Source organism: Eubalaena glacialis, chromosome X (assembly GCF_028564815.1).
Source record: "Eubalaena glacialis isolate mEubGla1 chromosome X, mEubGla1.1.hap2.+ XY, whole genome shotgun sequence".
Taxonomy (NCBI): domain Eukaryota; kingdom Metazoa; phylum Chordata; class Mammalia; order Artiodactyla; family Balaenidae; genus Eubalaena; species Eubalaena glacialis.
In genome coordinates this window covers 59,183,413-59,197,669 of record NC_083736.1, presented here as the reverse complement: position 1 = coordinate 59,197,669, position 14,257 = coordinate 59,183,413, and the positions used below count along the sequence as shown (strand labels likewise).

Genomic DNA, 14,257 nt, shown 5'->3' with positions numbered 1-14,257 from the left:
ATGCAAAGTACTTGGCACAAAATAGATTATAAATGTTAGTTTCATTTCATTCATCTGAAGCCAGAAAGCTTAAATTTAAATCCTCACTTTGCTACATATTACCTATATCAATTGTTCTCAAGGAAGTCATTTAACCTTGCTGAGCTCTAGTTTTCTCATCTGTAAAATAAAGTTGCTATGAAGATTATATAGAACTATATATTAAAATGAGCCTCCAGATAGCCTGCTAAGCAATTCCTGCATACAGGGCAGTTTTAAAGAAAGAGAAGGAAAATATACCAGTCTTACCTCATTGCCACATTACTTCCATCTATGACAACTGGCCTCAAATTGTCACTGTTGCCTATTCCATCTTCAAGAGACAGTTCAGGGCTTGCAACTTCTCTGGAGCTGGGACCCCGAGGCACGAACAAACTCAAGTTGACTTGCCCTTCCAAATCACCTTTGTTTCCAAGTCTGACAAGCTCTGCCAGTACATCATTAATAAGCGATTCTGGACCCAGCTTGTTCAGCACTAATTGAATCTGTTCCTCTGCATAGCCCAGCTTTAAAGCAAAATCCATCTTGGTTTGGTATTCTTTTTCCAAGTCAAGCTTCCCATCCTGTAGAATGCTACTCTGGGAGAAGCTTGGATGATCTAGGCAGGGTGATCTACAAAGCTGGCGGTGTGGCTTAGAGGGAATCTCCTTTTTCTTCAACTGAACATCTCCAGGTTGGCAGCTGTTGTCATTACTGCTGCTTTTAAGGCTCATCTGTTCAGGGTCACTTTCAGAGCTCAACAGCTCTTCAGAATCAGCATTACCCTGCTCTGTGTTCTCTTGCTTAGGCTGCTGCTTCTCTTCCTTGGAGGCATTCTTCTTCATTTTTGGTGTTTCCACTGCAGCGGTGGCCGTCATCCCGTTCAGTGGGCAATCTGAGGTCTAATCAGCTCTTTTTCTTTTTAGCCTTCTTGGAATCCATGTACATTGGCTTCCCTTTGTGTAAAATGGGGTGGTAGTGGTGGCACAATGGTTTGCCTGTTTGGTTTGTTATGTTTAGATGTTACCAGTTCCTACAAATAAACACACATACCATAATCATGTTTAGTAAACTTATGAAAATGTATTTTAGAATACAGTGTTTTCTTCCTAAGAAACTACAGATTGTCTGACATTATATTTTTCTGCTTAAAATGGTTGGACTCTTGAAATAATACCAAGCATCTTTTCAGACCACAATGATATGAGACTATAAAATCAACTACAACATAAACAACTAAAAGAAAACAATCAAACACATGGAGTCTAAACAGCATGTTACTAAATGACCTGTATTCTGAACAGGATAAGATACTGATGAAAGAAATTGAAAACAACACAAACAAATGAAAGATATACCTTTCTCATGGATTGGAAGAATTAATATTGTTAAAATGTCCATACTACACAAAGCAATCTACAGATTTAATGCAATCCCTATCAAAACATCAATGGCAGTTTTCACAGAACTACAACAAATAATTCTAAAATTTATATGGAACCAAAAAAGGCACTGAATAGCCAAAGCAATTTTGAGAAAAAAGAACAAAGCTGGATGTATTATGCTCCTTGACTTAAAACTTTACTACAAAGCTATAGTAATTAAAATAGTATGGTATTGGTACAAAAACAGACACATAGATCAATGGGAGAGAATAGAGAGGCCAAGAATAAACCGAAGTCTATTGGGTCAATTAATTTATGACAAAGGAGACAAGAATATACAATAGGGAAAAGACAGCCTCTTCAATAAATGGTGTTGGGAAAACTGAACAGCTGCATGTAAAAGAATCAAACTGGACTAATTTCTTACACCATATACAAAAATAAATTCAAAATGGATTAAAGATTTAAGTGTAAGACTTGAAACCATAGAACACCTAGAAGAAAACACAAGCAGTATGCTTTTTGACATCAGTCTTAGCAACTTTTTTTTGGATCTGTGTCCTCAGACAAGGGCAACAAAAGAAAAAATAAACAAATGAGACTACATCAAACTAAAAAGTGCTTGCACACTATCAACAAAAGAAAAACAACCTACTGAATAGAAGAAGATATTTGCAAATGACATGTTAGATAAGGGCTTAATATTCAAAATATATAAAGAACTCATACAACTCAATAACAAAAAGCCCCAAACTTTCTGATTAAAAACTTGTCAGAGATATGAAAAGATTCCTAACTTCATTAATCATCAACAAAATGCATCAAAACCACAATATCACCTCACACCTATCACCTCACACCTATCAGGATGGCTATCATCAAAAAGACAACAAATAACTAGTGCTGGTGAGGATGTGAAGAAAAGGGAATACTCCTGCACTGTTGGTGAGAATGTAAATTGGCGCAGCCAATATGGAAAATAGCATGGAGGTTCCCAAAAAAAATTAAAAATAGAACTACCAGCATTTCCACTTCTGGATATTTACACAAAGTAAGCAAAAACACCAATTCAAAAAGATATATGCACCCCTATGTTCATTGCAACATTATTTACAGTAACCAAGCTATGGAAGCAACTTAAGTGTCTATCAATAGATGAATGGATAAAAAAGCTGTGAGATATATTTGTGTACACACACACACACAGAATATTATTCAACTATAAAAAAGAATGAAATCTTGCCTTTTGAGACAACATGAATGGACCTAGAAGGTATTATTTTTGTTGTTGTTGTTGTTTATTTGTTTGTTTTTAGTTCCCTGACCAGGGATCAAACCTGGGTCCTTGGCAGTGAAAGCATGGAGTCCTAACCACTGGACCTCCAGGGAATTCCCTAGAAGGTATTATGTTAAGTGAAATAAGTCAGACGGAGAAAGACAAATACTGTAAATTTCACTTACATGTGGGATCTAAAAAACAAATCAAATGAATAAACATAACAAAACAGAAACAGGCTTATAGATACAGAGAACCAGCTCGTGGTTGCCGGTTGGGGCTGGGTGGTGAGGGTGAGGCGTTGGGTGAAATAGGTGAAGAGGATTAAGAAGTACAAACTTCCAATAATAAAATAAATGTCACAGGGATCCAATACACAGCATAAGAAATATATAGTCAATAATATCGTAATAATTTTGTATGGTGACAGATGGTTATTAGACTTTTGGGGTGATAATTTTGTAATGTATTTAAATGTCAAATCATTACGTTGTAAACCTGAAACTAACATAATATTGCACATCAACTCTAATTCAATAAAAAATGATTGGACTCACATTACGTTAAAAAAAATAGAGTCTCGAGAAGTCCAATGTGCTATCCATTGCACTACAGAGCCACCTAAGGGTCCCTAATTCTCTACTAAATCCAGACACAAAATTTTCAGTGGTGGCCATAGTGCTTTAATCCCCCCCACACACACACAAACGTCATATCTAAAGTTAACTGCTTATCACAAAAACGAAGGAAGAGAAACATGGCATTTCAACAGGGTGCAGAAACATATACATCTTTTAAGAACTCTTTTTTACTTTCTGCCAGGTAAATTCTCCGAATACCACACCATATTCTTCTAGCTAAAGCTGAACTCCACTCCTGAAGAGGACAACTTCTCCAGCATTACTTTTTGCAAAATATCAGGGTCCCCATCTACTGGGGAGACTGGTAAACCATTAAAATTGCTTTAAAGCAATTGAAGCTGGCTATAAGGGTCACAAATAGAGACGTGTGCTCCAGATAAGAAAAAAAGGTGTATGCACACTCATGAATTGTATCTGCAGCCTCTTTTATCTATTGTAATTGTACTTATTATATTGTAAAAAGGAGAAAATCAACTCAATTTGCATGAGAAACTAGAATATTTTAAAAGAACATTAATTACAGAAGAGAAATAGGAGCGATTTTATTTCTAAACTCCTTTCACCTACATCATCTGTCCCCTCAGGTTTGAGTTCTAACCTGTCCAAGGTGTTTCCTTTACTTTGAGCCTCGGTTTCCTCATATATGAAATGAGGATATGGATAGTTACCTCACAGAACAAGGATTACATAAAATGAGTAAGGAAAGTGCTCAGAAAAGTGAACAGAACACAGTAGGTTCTCAATATATGTAAAGGGTACAACAGACACCACCAGGAGTTTGGTTTAAAAAAAGAGAAGACTGACAGTGAGGCAAGACTATAGACCTGTGAGCATTGATAAGCTCTTCAGATAGCAGCTGTGCTCACTAATCTAAAACCAGACTATCTATGTAACTAGTGTACTAGGGTTTTCCAGTTACACTTTAATTCTATTCATTTAGACAAGAAGAAAATTCATCAATAGTTTTATCTAAGAATAATATAGATAACTGCATACTTATCTTAGGAGAGTCACGTTTGGAAACAACATATGCACACAGAATTGACATCTCAGATCTGACATTCAGGCAGCATATAGTGACTTCTCTAATGATTATATCACCACTTGTTACTTCAAATTTTTCCCTTAATGAATAGACACATAGACACCCATTTCACTGTCACTTCTCTATTAATCTTTGTTATATAAATTTTAAATCCTATTTCCTTTATAAGTTCCATATTTACTACTGACTTACATTTTATTCTCTTGAAAATAATTTCTAGTGCACACAGGAAATTGAAAATTTTCCTCTTGCATTTATTCAAAGCTCCAAAGTCACTTAACAACAACTGTTTATAAGACTAAATGTATATTTTCCTGGCAAATGACAGGTACCTGTAAAAGACAAGTTTGACTGCTCTTAGCTAGCAGACCAAATGTCTAGTTATTACTGTGAACGTTTCTTACTCAATAACCTAAGGTAGAAGAGAAATAAATGACTTGGCAGACATAAACTTTGATTTACTTTTTAAAGACTTAAGCAAGTTTTTAAGAGAAATGCTGGTTGTCTGTCCTAAAACCTACGTAGGTGTGTAAGTATCATGTGGTTTTTTTTGTTTGTTTTGTGCTGTTTTACAATGCAAACTTCTTGAGGCAAAGATAGCAGGAAAGTCTTTTCATTCAAAAGAACAATCACTGAGTGCCAGAGACTGTGATAAGCCCTGGGTCTAGAAGGAGAGATCAGAACTGATCCTGTCCTCAAAGAACTCTCAAACTAATTTTAAAAATGGCTAGAAATGGCCCTAGGGAATGCTGAAACACAATTCTATAGAAGGTGATCATATCATTTTTAGTTCAAGTTGGGACAATTTTGAGAATGAAGGATCATTACTAATAATTACGTCAGAACAATAGGCATGAAGTGGGGAAGTCCCAGGCAAATATGGATGTATGGTTGGTCCTTCAAGTTACTTGAAAATTTACGTTGACATACAGAAGAGGGAATGTTCGATTCTATCCACAGGGTGGGAGATGAGGGTGGTGGTTGAAGGGATTATGAAGAATTCAAGAAAGATATAATATTTGGAGTAATTTTCTGACTAATTAATTAACATCTATTTAGTGCTATGTACCAAGAGACATGTTAGCTGGTAGGGTGTAAAAACAGACAAGGATTCTGATCTCATAGTGCTTATAGTGGTGGTGGTGGGAGTGGAGATAGACAATAATCAAATACTTATATAATTCATAATTATAATCTGTGACAAGTGATTAACTGTTAAAAAGTATAGGGACATATGAGTTGAGTCTTAAAGGAAAGAGTAACAATTTACTGGGTAGGGAAGAATTTTTAAAGTTAAAGATATATGAAGATTAATATGATATTGTGCCTTAATTAATGCCTCATGCTTAATATTACTGGTGAAGATGGTTAAAGGAAAATAGTTACTTTTACTGAAAAAGGAAGGTGACTGGGGGGAAAATTTCAAAGATGATGTTCTAGCTGTTACTTATGACAGGTGTTGTAAAGAGTTTTTATCTTTCATTGTTATTGATTTAAAAAATCACCAATACTGACATATTTTGGAAAATCACAATCGTCAGAAGAAATTATAGGATTGGATGTAATTTGTTTTAAGAAGTTGAGAGCTTTTTCATCAGATGGCCATGTGTTATAGGCACAGAGCTTGCTTATAATTTTCTTAAGAATATAATAAACAAATGATTGAAAACTTGCCTTTGAATCTAAAAAAAACAGAGAAACAAATGCAGGCAAAAGCTGTCAAGAGTGACAAGGAATTTCCACCAAGGGAAAAAGAGTCTTCACCTTACCATTTAGTCTGCTCAGTCCACTTTCTTCCTCCACCCCTCCCCCATCCTTTTATTACAAAATATGATTCATTCATTTTGCATTTGCACAGAGTAATTTTCCAATATCAATCAGGTTCTACTACAAACCCCACTTCATCTTCTCCAAAATCTGCTAAACAACACCCTGTATGGAGACAGAAACATCTGACCATGTCTACTGAGCCAAAATCATAGGAAATGTTCAAAAAAGTCCAATAACCATGTAGAACAGAGCCATCAAGTAGTAGCCAAATCAAGAACAGAATAGTTAATTCTCAATTATCTACATGTGACTAAGCCACTTTCTTATTTGTGGAGCAGTTAAATCTCAAGCTGTGATCTGGGAAGGCATGTTTCGAGAGAGACTTAGGGATACCTAATTAGACAGCTGCCCATTCCTTTCCCTTCTAGCAGGTTTTTCATAATAGGTATCCTCAAAGAAAATACCTATATCAAATACAGAAATACCCACAGGAACACAAAGGATCATAAGAGATTACTATGAATAACTATATGCCAATAAAATGGACAACCTGGAAGAAATGGACAAATTCTTAGAAAGGTACAATCTCCCAAGACTGAACCAGGAAGAAATAGAAAATATGAACAGACCAATTGCCAGTAATGAAATTGAATCAATAATTTAAAAAACTCCCAACCAATAAAAGTCCATGACCAGATGGCTTCACAGGTGAATTCTACCAAACATTTAGAGAAGAGTTAACTCCTATCTTTCTCAAAGTATTCCAAAATTTACAGAAGAAAGAACACGTCTGACCTCATTCTAAGAGGTCAGCATCACTCTGATACCAAAACCAGACAAAGATATCAAAAAAAAATAAAATTACAGATCAATATCACTGATGAACATAGATGCAAAAATCCTCAACAAAATATTAGCAAACCAAATCCAACAATACATTAAAAGTATCATACACCATGATCAAGTGGGATTTATACCAGGGATGCAAAGATTTTTCAATATCCAAAAATCAATCAATGTGATACACCTCATTAACAAACTGAAGAATAAAAATCATATGATCATCTCAATAAATGCAGAAAATACTTTTGTTAAAATTTGATATCCATTTATGATAAAAACTCTTCAGAAAGTGGGAATAGATGGAACCTACCTCAACATAATAAAAGCCATATATGAAAAACCCACAGCTAATATCATACTCAACAGTGAAAAGCTGAAAGCATTTCCTTTAAGATCAGGAACAAGAAAAGTGTGCCTGCCTGCTCTCACCACTTTTATTCAACATATTATTGGAAGTCCTAGCCACAGCAATCAGACAAGAAAAATAAATAAGAGGAATCCAAATTGGAAAAGAAGAAGTAAAACTGTCACTATTTGGAGATGACCTGACACTATACAGAGAAAATCCTAAAACTGCCACCAGAAAACTACCAGAGCTCATAAACGAATTTAGTAAGGTTGCAGGATACAAAATTAATATAAAGAAATCTGTTGCATTTCTACACTAACAACAAACTATCAGAAAGAGAAATTAAGGAAACAATCCCATTTACCATCACATTAAAAAGAATAAAATACCTAGGAATAAATCTACCTAAAGAGGTTAATGTCTTGTACTCTGAAAACTATAAGACACTAATGAAAGAAACTGAAGAGGACACAGATGGAAAGATATACCTTGTTTTTGAATTGGAAGAATTAATATTGTTAAAATGACTATACTACCCAAGGCAATCTATAGATTCAATACAATCCCCAATGCAATCCCTATCAAAATACTAAGGGCATTTTTCACAGAACTAGAACAAATAATTTAAAAATTTGTATGGAAACACAAAAGATCCTGAATGGCCCAAACAACTAGATAACAGAGCTGGAAGAATCATGCTCCCTGACTTCAGACTATACTACAAAGCTACAATAATCAAAACAGTATAGTACTGGCTCAGAAACAGACACATAGCTCAATGGAACAAAATGGCCCAGAAAAAAAAAAAAGCCCACACACTTATGATCAATTAATCTACAACAAAGCAAGAGTGTACAATAGAGAAAAGACAGTCCCTTCAATAAGTGGTGCTGAGAAAACTGGACAGCTACATGTAAATGAATGAAATTACAACATTTTCTAGCACCGCATACAAAAATAAGCTCAAAATGAATTAAAGACCTAAATGTGGGACCAGAAACCATAAAACTTCTAGAGGAAAACATAGGCAGAACACTCTTTGACATAAATCATGGCAATATGTTTTTGGATTTGTCTCCTAAAGCAAAGGAAATAAAAAGCAAAAATAAATAAATGAGACCTAATTAAAGTTAAAAGCTTTTGCACAGCAAAGGAAACCTTGACCAAACAAAAAGACAACTTACTGAATGGGAGAAAATATTTGCAAATGATATGACTGATAAGGGTTGATATCCAACATATATAAACAGCTCATGTAACTCAAGATTAAAAAAACAAAAAAACAGAAACCTGGTTTAAATATATGTATATATGATGGAATACTGCTCAGCCATAAAAAAGAATGTAATTTTGCCATTTGCAGCAACATGGATGGACTTGGAGATTATTATGCTAAGTGAAATAAGTCTGATAGAGAAAGACAAGCACTGTATGATATCACTTATATGTGCAATCTAAAAAATACAACAAACTAATGAATATAACAAAAAAGAAGCAGACACACAGATATATTTAGAAAACAAACTAGTGGTTACCACTAGGAGAGGAAAGGGGATGGGGGCAATATAAGTGTAGGGGATAAAGAGGTAAAAACTATTATGTATAAAATGAACTACAAGGATATATTGTACAATATGGGGAATATAGCAAATATTTTATAATAACTATAAATGGAATATAACCTTTAAAAATTGTGAATCACTATATTGTACACCTGTAACTTATGTAATACTGTACATCAACTATACTTCAATAAAAAAATTATCTACTGTGTGATAGTTTTGGTGAGGCCCAGATAACTGAGAAGTGATTACAGTTCAGTCATAATAAGAATACTAAGCTCTTTTCTTGGTTTCTACTGTTTGAACTGTACCACCGCTTTTAGAATTAACTTTAAAGAGAACAAATCCAAATCTGTATTGTATCAACCCATCATATTTTACTCTAAAAGTGGCAAAGAAAATAAAAGCTATTATGAAACTTTAGTAATAGTAATAAAATATGAACAATCATTTACGTTTGCGTTTCATATTAGAGCTTGCCTAAGTGCTTTCACATACACACTCTCAATCAACAAGGCCATGCCATTACCTATACAGCCCAGATTTGGGTTGTTATAACTTACATAGTCCATCTTTAATTCCCTGTGTCCAGCACATCAGCTAAAGAAGTTACAAAAATCCCAGGGAAAAACATGAAGTGTAAGCTTTCTCAATGTTTGGGAGGCAAAGGAGTTTGAAATACTTATTGATTCTCAAAATGAAAAAGTTCACATGAGAGTGATCTGAAAAAACCCAAAATCTGAATCTTATCATTTTCGTTTATATTAAATCAATTACATACAGCAATTATATCATAAAGGAGATAAACTTGCTTTATTGCTTCCTCAACCTCCAACTGTATCCATTTGTCCATGTGCTCTTGAATGATGGTAACACTTAGCAAAGAAATAAGTATAAGAAATAGCCTATTTTCTGTGGTTTGTAAAAATGGGATTTCCCTCAGGCAAAGAGAGTGTGTTTGTCAGCCTGTCCTTACACTACCCTCTAAAACAAAATAGGCTTTTTCTTTCTTTCCTTTTTTACTTTTAATCTTCAATGCATTCTCAATAAGATGCATGTCACAGCAAAAATTGTCATGGCTGGAGCTAAACACAGCTAAGTTATTCAAAATTAAGGATTTCATTTCAAATCTTCACATGATTAAATGGCCTCAATTCTTGTCCCCTGTACCCATATCAAATGTTGAAATTTTAGACAAAGTGTTTATAGGAAAGTAACACTCCGTTAACTTTTATTATCCATTCATTCTTCTAGGATTTCAAACATAATAGACATACAATGATTTAATTTCAAGACCCATTATCCCTAGGTTTTAAACTGGGGCTCATTTTCCTGCTCCCTTTCACTGCACTCATCCCATTAGGAAAGTTTTATGTCAACAGAACAACTAAAACAAAGTACTACACACACTCTGCTGTCCAAACTAATTAAAACCACATTGGTAAATGTAACCTTAATTTATACTGGATTCAATCTCCCATACAAAAAGCATTTCTAGTGCTCAACCTTCCAGAAAAACAAGGAAGCTGTAGGTTACATACCTACTATTTTCTTCTTTCTGTATAAAGAAGGTCTAGATAAAGATTGGTTGAAATTCATGTGGGGATGCTGCATCACACACTACAAGAGATGGTCTCTGTTAGAGTAACTGTGCAGTGCATATATGTTCTCTGGCCACTAGTGAGAGCTGTCACTAGTGTGTTCCACATGTTCCAGAGAACATGCTCACTTCCAAGACTCATTGGTGAAGTTTCTTATTTCTCTCTCTTTTTTTTTTTTTGCTTTCTTCTCCCCTCTCCCCTTTTCTGTCCTTCACCATTCTCTTTTTTCTCTCTGTGCCATACACTCCCACCCCAAAAATTATTTTGGTCAAAGCTGTAGGGAAATGTGCCTGTGCCATCCTATGCTCACAGTAAATTGAAAAAAAAAATAGTGCCTGTTTTATGACTTTAATAACAATAAACATATCTTGAGCATCCCATTCAGTTAATAATACCAAGCTTGATCTTTCTTGATTCTCTCCAATTCAATTGCTTTGAAAAATAAGTAGAATAGAGTATATCCTATTTTCTTTCTTCATAATCAAATCATTAGACTAACATAAGAAATCACTCAATGATCAGGACAATTCTGAGGGGTAGCTTGCAGTGTTGCAGCCATGAGGTCATCAGCTTATGTCTGGTTAGCCCCAGTGATCTCCAAGAGGAAATTCAAAATGTATTTGGAGGAAAATGGGAGTAGGAGGGAAAGGGGGAGTGGAATGCTTGTAGAGGTTATTAGACTCTCATAAGTCTTAATTATCCTTATTTTAACCAACACACTATTTGTTTTCACTTCCTTTCTCAGACAGTTATGTATTGTTTTCTTTTCAACAGCTGCTCTGTTCTATCTCAGCCTAAGATGCACTTCTGTGGCCATTCAGGTTCGTAAGAAAAAGTTTTAAAAATATTTTAGAGGCTTTCAGAATAGGGGATACTTAATAATGCAATATATGTTATAGTGAATAATATGTCAACCATGTTATGACATAGGCACTTTCCTGGCTGCTCCATGAGCATAGGGTGCTGTCGGTACTTGAACGTCTGAAGCAGGAACAGCCTTCTACCATTTACTAGAGCTGTGTGACTTTAGGCAGTCATCTCACTTATTAGTATGTTTTCTCACCTGGAAAATGGGGATATTTTTATCTTTCTGCTGAGAGGACCAGTGTGAGGATCAAAGAAGAAAATGGGGAAAGTATATTATAAAATAATATAAATGTAAGCTATTGTTACTGTTGGTTATAAGAGAGAGGTGTGAACCACTTAATAATAAGCAGCAACAACTGTAGTAGAATGAGAATCAGGAGACTTACACGCTAGTCCTAACTCTACCATGACTAATTGTGTGATCTTGGACAAATTATATTACCTCTCTGAGCCATAGTTTTCTCACCTGTGAAGTGAGAATGGTGATAGCACCTATTTCATAGGATTTTGTAAAGATTAAATGAAAAACAGATATGAAAGCTGTTTATAAACTGTAAATTTCTATACCAGTTGTCCATATAACATATTTTCATATCTCCAGACTTGGTAGGTTGCTTCACCATCAACTATACTGTTGAAACATAATGTCAAAGTAGTATTTCTCTTGGGCTTACATTCCTCTCTTATCCATACATTGCCAGTAGGAGGATGTCCAAAAGCTGCCCTTCCACATCATAAAATCACTGTTCCAATTTGGATCTTTGAAGATAGGAAGTTCTAATTTATCTCTTTCTCTCCCTTTCTCTCTCTCTTTCTGCATACTATGTGCCCAGCACTACTCTAGGTACTGAGGATTCTAAAACAAATATGACACAGTCCCTATAAGATGTTCACATCCTAGTAGGTAAGACAAACATATAAACTGTCACAGAATAATATACTCTCATAAGGTCGTTTATAAGTGCTAAGAGAATACGAAGGAGAGAATAAGTAATTCTGCTACCTGAGGCAAGGGAAGTGAAATTTGAGCTGGCTTTGAGAGTTCATCAGGGAAAAGGTAAGGGAATTGTGGAAGACATGCTGGGCAGATGGAGTAACATTGAAAGGGCATGGAGGTATGAAAGACCACAGTGGATTTAAGACTAATGAGTAATGCTCTTCACAGTCAGGATTCTCTCCTCTCTACTTCTTCCACTTCACTCCCTCCTTCTTTTGTTAGGAGTCTGTCTCTCTCCCCCACTAGACTATGAGTTCCACTAAAGGCAAGAACGATTCACATTCATGTTTGTAGTTCCTCTTTTCCCAGTCCCAACACTGCACATTGCTATGTACATGGTAATTTTTCAATAAATACTTTATTAAATGCTTCATTTTTGTACTGTTGCAGCCTCTGACATACTCATAGCATCCTGCAGCCAAGTTCAGTTGATCAAAATTATAAAAAATATTTGACTTTATATCAGTTATATACAGCCCTGACTTTTACCTTAATAATGGTGAGTTGGGTTAAAATGATTTCTTGTGAGTCACTTATTATCTAGTGGCAATTTGCTTAAAAAGCTGCCTGTAATTGACTTTGTATTGCAGTAAACATTAATACTAATTGTTTGGAAAGCACATTTTTTCACAGTAGAGATTAAAATAGTGAAAACAATGTACAGCGTAACTCTCCAAATGTCTAAAAGTCCATGTAATTACCTTTATGTCATGAGATTTTTTTTTTATTGGAGTATAGTTGCTTTAAAATATTGTGTTACAAAAACAGAAATATAGATCAATGGAACAGGATAGAAAGCCCAGAGATAAGCCCACGCGCATATGGTCACCTTATCTTTGATAAAGGAGGCAAGAATATACAGTGGAGAAAAGACATCCTCTTCAATAAGTGGTGCTGGGAAAATTGGACAGATACATGTAAAAGTATGAAATTAGAACACTCCCTGACACCATACACAAAAATAAACTCAAAATGGATTAAAGACCTAAGTGTAAGGCCAGACACTATCAAACTCTTAGAGGAAAACATAGGCAGAACATTCTATGACATAAATCACAGCAAGATCCTTTTTGACCCAGCTCCTAGAGAAATGGAAATAAAAACACAAATAAACAAATGGGACCTAATGAAACTTAAAAGCTTTTGCACAGCAAAGGAAACCATAAACAAGACCAAAAGACAACCCTCAGAATGGGAGAAAATATTTGCAAATGAAGCAACGGACAAAGGATTAATCTCCAAGATTTACAAGCAGTTCATGCAGCTCAATAACAAACAAACAAACAACCCAATCCAAAAATGGGTGGAAGACCTAAATAGACATTTCTCCAAAGAAGATATACAGATTGCCAACAGACACATGAAAGAATGCTCAACATCATTAATCATTAGAGAAATGCAAATCAAAACTACAATGAGGTATCATCTCACACTGGTCAGAATGGCCATCATCAAAAAATCTAGAAACAATAAATGCTGGAGAGGGTGTGGAGAAAAGGGAACACTCTTGCACTGTTGGTGGGAATGTAAATTGATACAGCCACTATAGAACAGTATGGAGGTTCCTTAAAAAACTAAAAATAGAACTACCATACGACCCAGCAATCCCACTACTGGGCATATACCCTGAGAAGACCATAATTCAGAAAGAGTCATGTACCAAAATATTCATTGCAGCTCTGTTTACAATAGCCAGGGCATGGAAGCAACCTAGGTGTCCATCATCGGATGAATGGATAAAGAAGATGTGGCACATATATACAATGGAATATTACTCAGCCATAAAAAGAAATGAAATGGAGGTATTTGTAATGAGGTGGATGGAGTTAGAGTCTGTCATACAGAGTGAAGTAAGTCAGAAAGAGAAAAAGAAATACAGTATGCTAACACATATATATGGAAT

The 14,257-nt window shown here is 35.1% G+C and overlaps 1 protein-coding gene across 1 annotated transcript in view; it reads right to left on the bottom strand.

Moving 5' to 3' along the window:
* ZC3H12B (zinc finger CCCH-type containing 12B) overlaps window positions 1–896 on the bottom strand; it is a 35,152-nt gene extending 34,256 nt beyond the window's left edge. The window contains exon 1 of the mRNA XM_061178866.1: window positions 289–896. Coding sequence (XP_061034849.1) covers window positions 289–896 — 608 coding nt within the window. The remainder of the gene's footprint in view (window positions 1–288) is intronic.
* Window positions 897–14,257: the final 13,361 nt, after the last annotated feature.